The following is an 11,551-nucleotide window of genomic DNA, read 5'->3' as shown; positions in this document are numbered from 1 at the left end:
TCCATCGCAGGAGTATGGGCTGTGTTATCCCAGTATTTGCACGCATCGATTGGGCTAAAATAAAATTCATCATACTCTTCGCAAAGAAGGAAGAGGCAGGGACAGTCACAAGAGGAATAGCAGAAAGTGCATAGTTAATATGGGTTGTACGCGAATCCGCGAAACAAGTGCTTTAAACCCAAGGGGATTTCGCGTAATAGCTAATTTGGTGAGAGAGCGAGAGTGCGCAAGCAGAGGGCCATCTTAGAAGGGAAGATAGATAGCTGAATATAGGTTTTTCTGACTGGAATTAACATTTCCTTGTGATTTGCATTCGCTAATGTCCAAGCCCTTACGTCCACCTAACCCAGGGTTTTCCACCCCCCAGTGCCGGCTCTCTCGAAGAAATTCCCTTCCCTTGAGCTGCACGTTCAGAGCTCAGAGGCTGCGGAGAGGCTGCTGCTGCTTTTCCCCCCGACCCACCGGGTCTTAAGTCCTGGAAAGGCCGCGGGGCCGAGCCCAGGGAGGCGCTCTCCGCCCGCCCACTCCAGGCCTGCAGGGCCCGGCGGGATATTCGCCTCCAAGTTGATCAAATGAACCCAGCGCCTGCCTGGTTTAGCCCATACCCTTCCCGGGTCCCAACTGGCTGGAAAGAGAACTGGAGGAGATGGGAAAAGGAGATGGGAATATCTTATCTTAAAATAAAGAATAAATCCTTTCCCTTGTTTAAACACACACACACACACACACACACACACACAAACGGTTCCTCTTATTTCTCCTGTCTTCTGTGTCCAGTTCAGGTTCCTAAAGGAGACGGAGAGGGAGAAAAGGAGAGAGAGATCGCGCGTGACAGAGAAAGGAAGAAAGAGGGAGAGAGAAAAGGAGAAAGAAAGCTTTAAACAAAAGACGAGCTGGCTCAGGCAGGGGTCTGGAGCCCTCCTTCAGGGACCTTCTCTGCCTGTAGCCTCTCCAGTCCCCGGCCCTGCATTTTTGGGCGTTCGGCAGGCGTGGCCGAACCGGCCCGATCCCGCGCTCCACGCGGCCGGAGAACTGGAGACAAAGCCCAAGAACCAGTTCCACCCACCCCCCACCCCCCACCCCCCCGCAGCGCGACTCGAGCCCGCGTCCGGGGCCGGCGGCCTGCGGTCCAGGCTGTGACCGGAGAGGGGCGCCGGGTCTCCTGCGCCCGCCCGCGGCCTCGCCGCCTGGGTCGCCCTGGCCCGCCCGGTTCTCCTCGCAGCACTCAGCAAGCTACTCTCGTGGGCTCGCGAGTTCAAAACACGCCTTCTCATCCACGAAAGCCCGGACCCCCTCGCCACTTTCTTTCCAGGTCCCGCAGCGTCTCCAGGGGTCGCCGTGGCGCTCCCGGCCGGAGTCCGCTTCCGCCCTGGGCCTCGGAGGCCGAGCGGCCATTTACTGCCCTCTGATTGCGCCAGGACCAGGTTAGCTCATAAAGCCTTTCACACTCAACAATGGGGATTTTCTCAACAATTAACAAGAAACAACATAATAAAGCCATTTACAAAGACCTTGCTATTTACTATAAATTAGGCACTCTTTAAGAGACCAGTGCGTAATTTCACACACTTTACAACTGGGGCTGCATTTTAAACACCCGGGAAAACAAGCTTGTTGCACTTTCCTGTGACCTGTCTGCGGTGCACCTCTGTTTCCCCTCTTCCTCTCGAAGCAGCTTTGTTTGCATTGCTGCGCTCCAACCTCCCCAACCCAGGCTGGTTTTCCAGGTCACTGTCTCACGTTTCCCGTCTCCAGGTCATCATTCCACTTTCAGATGCACTGAGCGGTTCCAAGGGACAGGAACCACGGCGCCAAAGGAAGTAGGCCTGGCCGCATCGCGTTTCCCCGACTTGGGGGGTTCCGCCGGGCCTCGCCTGCGCGCCCGCGCCCTCCCCCGACTCCCGGTCTGGGCTCTTGGGCCACTTCCCAGGGGGCGTTCGCAGCCCCGCCGGCAGCCCGAGTGAAGCCCCATCTCTTTGCCACTTGCGTTCCGCACACTCAGTTGGAGGCATTGGCCAGCCCTCCGCCCAAGGCGAAAAGCTGGGCCCCATTTGCCTGGGGAAGAGAGCTCAGGCCTGGGCGAGAAGGTGAGAAATGGCCAGGCGGCGTGTGCGTGCGCGGGGGTGGGAGATGACTCCGGGCCACACAAAAGGAGCGCCTAGGGACGGAAGGCGGTCCAGCCCCCGAGGGCCGTCCCCGGGGAGAAGGCCAGGCCGGCCGCGCGCCCCGGCGCCCCTGCCCTGCTCCGGGTGGGCCCGGCCACGAGGTCGCCGGGCAGTGAGGCCGCACGAAAGGCGCTGGGGGCCGTGTGCACGGGGGTACGGGCCTTTCCGCCCGGGGAGCGGGTTGGTTCATTCCGAGGAGAGCAAGAGCTGGGCGGGAAAAAAAGTCACAAAGAAATTTGTTTGCCACCGTGCAAAATGGCGGCATTTGCACATCTTTCTGGTGGTGGCAGTGGCCCAGGCCTGAGAGCCGGGAGCTGCCCTGGGTCAGCGCGGTGGCCGGGGCAGGCGGGGAAAAAGGGACCCTGACGCCCCCTCGGCTCCCGGGCCGGTCTTCAGCCCGCTCGGTTGTCCCCTGCCTTCCCCCCCACCCCCAAGCCTGCCAGTCCCCAACCCCGCGCCAGCAGCCCCTGGACACTGACCCCTGTTTACAAACACAGCCTGGGGGCGGGGTGGGGCGGCCGGAACGCGGGCTGGCGGGGCGGGGGAGGCGGCCCGCTCCCGAGGACGCCCCCAGCAGAGAGGGACGAGGAGTTGGTGCGAGAGAGCGGGCCCGGCAGCTGGAAAGGACTGAACGCCTTGTTTTTGAAACTGTCAATTCCCTCAACCCCTATTGTGAGGGCTTCATGCAAAACATCTCAGGCCTTTTAAAGTAGGAGCTTGTGAGGCCGCCACAGTTTGAAAAGGAGCGAGAGAGGAGCGGGGGCCTAGGGCATGGGCAAAGAATGATAGCTGGGCCCCCCTCCTTTTTTTTTCCAGCAAACGAGGGCCAAACAGGTAAGATGCAGCCCTCCCCCACCTCCTAGATCTGCCCTATGTCCCCACCCCCAAGCTAGTTTGCAAAATGCCCTCTGGCCTCGGGAGCAAACCAAAACCAAAGCTAGCATTAAAAATAGCGCTTCCTTACAGGGAAGGGGAAAATCGTGGCGAAGGCCCGGGTGACCCGGAGGACTCCCTAAGGTGGAAGCCCTGTTCCTCCTTGCCAGTTTCCTGAGGTTAGTTGATGGGGGAGCCTTTAAATCCCCGCTCCCCCCGCCACGCCAGTTTGACTCTAGGAGCTCCCTTTTTCACGTTCTTTTCAGCAGGAAGTATTTTCAAGGTGAAGCAAAACTCACCACATTTTCTGTCTTTTGTAGATGCTAATACTTTATTATTTTTTTAATGGTTGTGTTTTTGTTTTTGTTTTACCATAGAGGATTTTTGTTCTCTTTGAAAGAAAAAAAATGCTTTTGAGGAATTAGTCTACATCTCCTCCTGCATGCACACAAAACTAGCATTCTCATATCAGCAGAAACTTCCAATTCTAGTGACTGGAACTTTGAGGAATTTCTAGACCATTGAAAGTCACCCAGACATGGATAAGATAAAAGTCCACACACCAGCCCATCTAGTTTATGTTATTGCTGTTTAGTGGTGGCTCCTTGTTGTTGATTTTAAAATAAACAACCATTATTGAGTATACTCCACTGTAATCAAGTAAGCCAGTACAAAAGAATACCCACTTTAAAAAGTAAATAGTTGAGAAAGAGCAAGCTGCATTTGCTAAAAAAGGCAGATAACCTGACTGTGGAAGACAGAGTACACACATCTCTTAAAAAAATAATTAAATCTTCATTTCACAGTCTTACCAGGAAACTACTTTTACAGGAGACCAAAAATAACTTGTTTCCACAAAAAAGTCAGAAAAAGAGCCCTTTCCTGCATTTTTCTTACACCTATAAGTGCTGAGCTTTAGACACAGAAATCGGTGACCCTGGAACCATATAGTGCCTTTTAAAAAAAATTCTCTCACCTGAAAGCATTTAAATGTAAAAATGCAGTCTATCAATGGAGGTAACTTTTGTTTTTCTCTCAATAAGGCTTAACTTTTTGAACAAATGGGACATTTATAACATCTTAGAAAATCTAGATACTGTCATTAATCATAAACCAACCAAAATGAAGTAAACTGCACTAAGAATACAGCAGAATAGGAAAACAGCTAAGGGGCTCCCAGAAATTGAAAGAATACCTTGAATTTACAAGTTACTGAATACTGTTTGGTACACTTTCCTAACAGAAGCCCCAACTCAGGTTTTGCTGTGGTTGGCTGTCTTGTGGTAGTACTGTGGGGTGAAATTTGTGTTGACTATTTCATTTCTTTCCTTTTGATGGTATCACTCTGGAATGCCTCGGCCTCCATGCTGCTCATTCTTCAGTTCCTATAAACTGAAACTATTGATTCTCTGAGGGCTGGAGACCAAGTGTCAAAGCTGGAGGCCAATATTTTATGTCAAAAATTCCATAGGATATATTTGTTTTAAATTGTGCTTATTCCATCTCGCAGTCCTCCCACACCCAAGATCTGTAAGCTTCAAATATATTCTCAATTTGTAATTTAGGCACAATGATTCCATAGCCAACAAGAAAAGTACTAGTCTAAATGTAGTAGTCATACTTTGAACTTTCTTGACTTAGCAGTAATTAAAGAGTAGAAATCACAGACTTCCAGTGTGTGTATGTCACACTTTTTACAGATTGATTTTGCAGGACAACTCACTGCACCCAAATTCTGTATTGCCTTCCAAAGAGGAAGGAACTGACTGAGAAGCCAATGGTTCAGCTTTCTGGAGCTTTAACTATAACTTGTACCGGTCTTTGAAATTACACAAACATGAATTCAAGGATAACATCCCCCAATTTTTGCTTTGACCATATCTATCATCCCAATAAAAAAAAAAAAGATCCATTGAACCTACATCTGGCAACATTCAAGAAGGAAAGGAAGGGAGGCAGTTCAAAGCATCTGTTTACTCCATCCAAATGTATTTGGATGCAGGTACTCTCAGACTCTGTCCTTTACAATAAGAGTAAAACCACAGAGCATATACAACAATTAGGGCTGAGACCATCCAGATCTATCTGAAACATTTATAGACAAAAGGAAAATTTCAAAGGGAATAGGAATTAAAAGGTTAAGAAAAAAAACTGAATTTCCATGAGAAATAGTGACTTAAATTCACACAGTAAACATTTCATTGATGTTTTGTTTTCTGATTTATGTTCTATATATGCAACTTCTTAGGTTTAAGATGGCAAAGATCTGAGATATATAATTTGTCAGACTAGGGGAGGTGGACCCAAAATTATTAGGTTTAACTTTCATCAAAATAGCAAGTGATCTCTGCTTCACTTTCTTAAACCTGAAACTTTTTGCAATTGATTTGTAACAAGTGTGTAAAGTTTTGTTGTTATTTAGGAAGAAATCCACCAGTGTTTTGCACAGAACCTGACTGGCCTCATCACATGGTGTTACAACAAAACATTACACCCAATAAATGCATTTCTTTCAGGCAAAAACATTACAAGTGAAAATGTCAACAAAACCATTCATTCCTGTTAACTGTTCTCCAATCTGGAATAAGTAGAAATGTATGGAACCAGGAATTTTAAACAGTGTTTTTAATTGAAAATAAAGCTAAAGCATGCTTTTCAACAGTGCAAATTTCCATAATTTTGATTTACTGCTTCCATCATCACAACATAGTACACCAGCATGGCCCTTACCAAGGGCTAGACCCTAACCATTTGCATGTTGAACTACTTTGATTTTAAGTGCAAATATAGATAGTCACCTCTGATTGTCACTTGCAGTAGAAACTCTCCTGCTCTATACACAGGATGGTCTGAAAATAGAAGTTTAGAGAGATGGAGAGAAAGTAAAAGGTAATAAAATCCAAGTGCCTGAGTTCTGGTACCAAAAAGCCCTGAACTAACTGTTATTTTTCATTTGGGGTATTCTTATACTTCTGACCCATTTTACTTTTCTCGGTCGCTTTTACTGCTTTGTCACTATAAAGAGACCATAACATATTCTGCTATTAAGAGAAATATTTTCATTGTTTTGCAAGTTTGAGGAGTCATGTTCAGACCACAAGGTAAGCAGGACAGTAGTAAGAGTCACCTAATTTAAAATTTTGGGTGAGAACACAAAAAAGGAATTTTCCAATCGCAAGGAGTGCCTGTAAAAGTAAAATCACACCCTTTACAAAAAGAAAAAAGAAAAGACAATATTATATTTACTTTACTCAGTATATATGAGGCAGCTTTTACCAGCATTCAATCAGGACTCCCCAATATTTCCACTCAAAAAAAAAATAAGTGCAATGACTCTTGGAGAGGAAATGAGGGGAGAAAAAGATACCCCACAAACAAGAGCTCCAGTAGAGAACACTTTGGGCTTTCTTGCTACCTCACTGTGTAACCATGTAACCTAACAAACTTTCACTGAATTAACAGTTACACTTTCAGGTCTGAAATCTAGTGCATAAACTTAATGGCTCATTGTAATATTTATTATTCAACCTTTTGACATTTATTTGTAGCAGTTGAATTGAGGTACCAGGTGCATTATTAGCATTGAAACAGTAAAGTGTTCCAGCTCTACCGTAATAACTGAGTTTTACTTGAGTCTTTAGCCTGAAGTATAGTCTGTGGAATGTAAACCAACCCTTCTCCCACCCCGCCCCCACCCTACTCCAAAAAAAAAAAAACCCGCAATGGAAAAAAAAGTAATCCGATTTCTGTCTTCAAAATGCGATAAACCAGGACTCCAAAAGGGGTGTAACACATTAATGGACTTGTACAAACCATCCTGTGCAGTTTACAACAAAAGGAAGGGAATATGGTTCAAGAAAATATCTTCCAAAACACTTTTATGAATTAAATTTCCTGAATTTGTGACTAGGTGGAAGAGGTATTGCAGAACCGCCCAGCTGCCATTTCCATATAGGATGGGCCTTGTGAGGAGGTTGGGAATCCTTAGTGGTGTTTAAGGAATACGCTGGCCACAAATCCCCATCCTTCCCAATAATGAGTGATGGTGGACAAGGAAAATTTGCCATGAAATTAAATGGCCTTTTCACTGCTGATGCTACATTGCTGGCTACCTTTTTGCGTCTGTTTATAACTGTAAAATCATCCAGTGTTCCTTCATGTGTCTCAGTTTTACCTGTAGGACGAGGACTTCTAGCTGATTTCAGATTTGGTTTGACTGGAGGTGTCTGAAGTACAGGTCGCTTTCCCAGTACTAGTGTCCGGTAATTTTTTCTCACCCTGGCACCAAATTTATATTCCCCATCCTCAGGTTGTGGAGAACCTAAAGTGCATGAAAGGCCCTGACTCTGAGCCAGTGGACTTAAGGAAGGAGCTTCTTTTTCAGGGCAGGCAAAACCTTCCTTGGCTGTGGTTAACAAGGCGTCCTCCTCTTTACTTTCAGTCACACTGTAAAACTCACCCTTTGTATCATTGCACTCGCACTTTAGCTTATTTGTAATAAGGTCAGGTTCATATTCTTCATTAGCACTACTGTCTTCTACTTTGATTTTAATATTGTGCAGAAATGGCAATGTCTTGTCGCCTGTGTCAGTGCAGGGATTCTCGGCTTTAGTTGCTGCTGCTGCTGCATCCACCTCGGGATCAGTTGGCGAAGAGGGCAAATCCGTAGCAAATTCAGTGCAATGAGGGATTTTGGAATCTTTTTCTGAATTTGCTGCCACTCCCGAAGAATCATTACTTAAGAACCTAGCAGCTATTGTGTTGTTATCTGCACAGTATGTAGTAGGAGTTGCTTGTAGGCATTTCCTAGCCTCTCGGAGTATTCTTTGTTGTGGAAATGCATTGTTTGTCTTTGGGCTAGGTGAAGAGGCCCCCTCCGCCAGGCAGTTAATTGTCAGCTCAGTTCTCTTTACAGTACTGGGAATTTCAGAGTGTGGGAATGTAATCTCAGATACCCTATCGTTCCTTATCTCTGTGAAACAACTCCCCAGGCTGGCCGGGCAGTACACCGGAGACGCTTTGGGGGCCCAGCTCTGCAGATTCCACTCCTCGGGCGACTCCGCTTTGACACTACTCTTGAGGTCGGGAAGTCTGCCGGCATCCTCGAAAGCAGCGGGTTTGGTTGCAGCGGCGGCGGAGGCCAGATGGTACAAGAAGTTGGCCTGCGCCTGCACGCTGGGAGGCTTGCAGAAGCTGGTGCGCCTGAAACGGATGCTCTGCACTGACACTTGGCTGGAGCCGGAGCTGGAGTCCGACTCCGTGGACGAGTCCTCCTCCTCCGAGCTGACTTCACTGGAATCCGAGGCCCCACTGCCCCCCTCCTCCTCGTCCTCCTCCTCTTCCTCCTCCTCCTCCTCTCCCTCCTCCTCCTCTTCCTCGGAGGACACAGAGTTGCTGGAGCTAGACAAACTGGAGCCAAAATCTGAGTCGTTGGCTGCATGGTCCGAGTAGGAGCTGGACTCGGAGTCGCTGCTGCAACTCTCGGGAAAGCTGCCCAGATGGGGCTGCGGCCGGTGGTGATGAGGGGGGTGGTGATTCGGCTGCGGCTGCTGGGCCCTGTGGTGGTGGTGGTGATGGTGGTGGTGGTGATGGTGGTGGTGGTGGTGGTGGTGGTGGGGAGGCGGGCAGAAGCTGTTAACCAGATGAAACCTCTCCAGGCAACTGGCCCCGGCGGCCGCCGCCGCCGCCGCGGCCGCCGCCGCGGCCGCCGCCTTGGCTTTGTAGGACCTGGGCAGCAGAAGCAGGCGGCGGGCGCCGGCGTGGGGCTCCAGCAGGCAGTCTTTGGCGCCCCCGCGCTTGCGCTTGCACCGGTAGGTCAGGCTCACGGGGCCTCCGGCGCTCGCCGCCGCCTTGGGTTGGGGCCCGGCCGCCGACGCCTGGTAGTAGGCGGCGGCGGCGGCGGCGGCGGCGGCGGCCGCGGCCGCGGCGGCTGCGGCGGCGGCGGCGGCGGCAGCCGGGTGCTTGCTGCACAGCAGGCTCCGAAAATAAGTAGGGTCCGAGTGGAAAGCGACGTAGTTTCCCTGGAGCGGGGCAGTTTCATAGTTTAGAGGGGGTTTGCAAGGCGAGCGCACGATTTCCGGGTAGTGCGAGCCCGGATATTTGCTAAAAATCTGAGGTAGATGGGCGGCTGGGCGCACGACGGCGGCGCCCGGGCGCGGGGACTGCGCGCTGATTGGCAGGGGCCGCGCGGCTCCACTCAGGCCCCGCCAAAGTTGGTGCTTGTCCTTCCAAAAACCCGGGCGGGGGCTGGCGGCGGCGGCGGCGGCGGCGGCGCGCTCTGGCGGCGGCGCCTTTGTGGCCAGGGCCCGGCCGACCCTCCTGCGCTTGGTCTTGAGGACGCGCTCGGTTTTGCAGGAGGTGTAGAGCGCTTCCACGTCTTCCCGGGAGATGAGAGTGCATTTGGCGGCGTGGAAGGCGATGCTGTTGATTGCCTTGAGTTTCCGCAACTCCTCCAGATCGCAGTGGTGCTTTTTCACTTTCAGATGATCCATGCGCTTGTGCACGGTCGTCCTCGGGATGTTTTTCAGCAGATCCGTGAAGACTTGGGAGAGGGCAAACATTTGCTTTCCTTTAATGATGAGGTAGCCGAGCCTCACGCCATCCACCTCTTCAAAACCTGACTTCAGGTCTCCCATCTCGGGCACTAAACGATCCCCACCATTTGCAGTAAATATATACGTGACGCATACATACACATGTATGTATGTTAATCCTCCACCAGATGCTGCGTGTGTCTCAAGGCATCCTGCTAATAAAATAACAAAGACTGTTATTCCCGGCGAAGGGAGTGCCAAACTCTAGGCGAAATTATTGGGGGGAAAAAAAAAACTATGAAATTACACTGACTTGATTCTTGCTTTTTTTTTGGTTTTCGTTTTTTTAAAAAAGAGGGAAAAAACCATCCGGTTTCTGATCTGCCAGTGTGTTGGTCTAAGTCCCCGATGCAGATCAGTACCTGGGCCCCTCTATTCCTTCCTTCTCCATTGGAGCACTATGATAATGGAATGTGAAGGGAGAAAGAGAAAAGAAATGCAGCTGCTATTCCCGCCGCTGCTTTAGCTACAAATAAAATGACAGAGTGAAGTGAGCTCGTCCGGAGACACCTTCATCAATTAATTCCCCTAAAGCCAGCGCTGATTGGACACTCCTGACAGGTGATGCAATAAAAATTGATATTCCACCCCTTCCCCCCAAAATCTCCCACTAATTAGCATACCCTTATACTGCCACCTCCCCTCCCAAAGTAAATAATACAGTCGGTATATAAATCTTTCCATTAAACTATCGGAGCTCAGAAACAGGCTGACTCACAGACTTCATCAGAAGCAGTGTGTGTACGCTTTAAAAAAAAAAAAAAGCCCTGTATATTCGCCTTTAAAGGAATATTGCCTATTTTTGCTTTATTTGCATTTTACCGCTATAGCTATTATCATTTCAAAGAAAAGCAGTTTTAAAACATTATCAAGCCTAAATACATATACCCCACCCCCTTGTCCTTTGGAAAATGGAGCTTAAGTGAAAACGTGCAGAATAGCCTGGTATTTCCCTTATGGGAGTGGGGCAAGGAGCCCGGCTGGGAGCTCCAAAGTTAAATCCGCGCGGTGAACCACCCCAGTACAGACTTACGTTTTGAATTTCTCTCGATTATCCTTGTTTCCCCCCCCCCCCGTCCTAAAATGCCTTTTTACAACCAGAAACAAAGTTATTTGACCAAGGAAGCAGTTCAAGGCTCCAGCTCCGAAACACTGTAACAATTCAACTGGATTTTGGTTCTCTGCTGGGGGGTGGGGTGGGGAGGAGGTAGTTTCACGTCAGACCCATAACAAAGCATAGATAAGCCAGAAATGTGTACACTTTTCACAATTAACCAGGCTGGATTGGAGGCGGGATGGTCCTAGAGTCCCCAGCACAGCCTTAGCCAGGGTCCTGTTCACGACAGGTCAGAATTCCATGGAGCAGATTGCTTCTGTAGCAAAGAAAAGAAAATGTAAAACGCCCAAGGTGCTTCCATAGGTTTTAGGTAATAACGATGAAAAGAAAGTGTTGATGTACGATGCAGACTATTTCAGTGATCTGTGATGCTCTTGGTTGGTAGTTTAAATGAATCTTCCACAACTCCCAAATTTTTCTCCATGAAAGCCAAGCATCTGCTTTAAAAAAAAAATCACTTTGGATGAATATCAATATTGTTTAACCTCTTCTTAGTCAAATTAAAGTATATTTTGGTGTCATTTTCAAGGATATCCAAAATATTGCCAAATGAGAGCAAAGGTCTTCCCAGTCGCATTACCACGATCCCAAGGCGGTTTGTTGGCTGCTTTGCAAAATTCAGCAAAATCTTCTTAACTGTTCGGTGTTTGGAACTACAGCATAAATGCAACTCAGGCATTTATATGTTTCCTTGTTCTTCCAAAAATAGACACATCCGTGTGCTTAAAAGAATAAACGGATATTTCTGAGCCTGCAAGAAAAAAAATGTACAATAATTTCTTCCTTCACATTCAAAAGTTCCA

The 11,551-nt window shown here is 48.6% G+C and overlaps 1 protein-coding gene across 1 annotated transcript; it reads right to left on the bottom strand.

Annotated features, from left to right (window-relative positions):
* Positions 1–6,760: 6,760 nt before the first annotated feature.
* SKIDA1 (SKI/DACH domain containing 1) lies at positions 6,761–10,308 on the bottom strand. Its single transcript, XM_030837125.2, has 2 exons — positions 10,255–10,308; positions 6,761–9,783 (listed from the first exon to the last, which is right to left on the bottom strand). The coding sequence occupies exon 2, from the start codon at positions 9,671–9,673 to the stop codon at positions 6,917–6,919; it is 2,757 nt and encodes a 918-aa protein (XP_030692985.1). The 5' UTR covers positions 9,674–9,783; positions 10,255–10,308; the 3' UTR covers positions 6,761–6,916.
* Positions 10,309–11,551: the final 1,243 nt, after the last annotated feature.

The sequence above is a fragment of the Globicephala melas genome, chromosome 2 (assembly GCF_963455315.2).
Source record: "Globicephala melas chromosome 2, mGloMel1.2, whole genome shotgun sequence".
In the NCBI taxonomy this organism is placed as follows: Eukaryota; Metazoa; Chordata; class Mammalia; order Artiodactyla; family Delphinidae; genus Globicephala; species Globicephala melas.
This window is presented reverse-complemented; position numbering and strand designations above follow the sequence as displayed.

Excerpts from the sequence above, each read along its gene's own strand:
- SKIDA1 (XM_030837125.2), bottom strand. The coding sequence starts at position 9,673 with ATGGGAGACCTGAAGTCAGGTTTTGAAGAGGTGGATGGCGTGAGGCTC.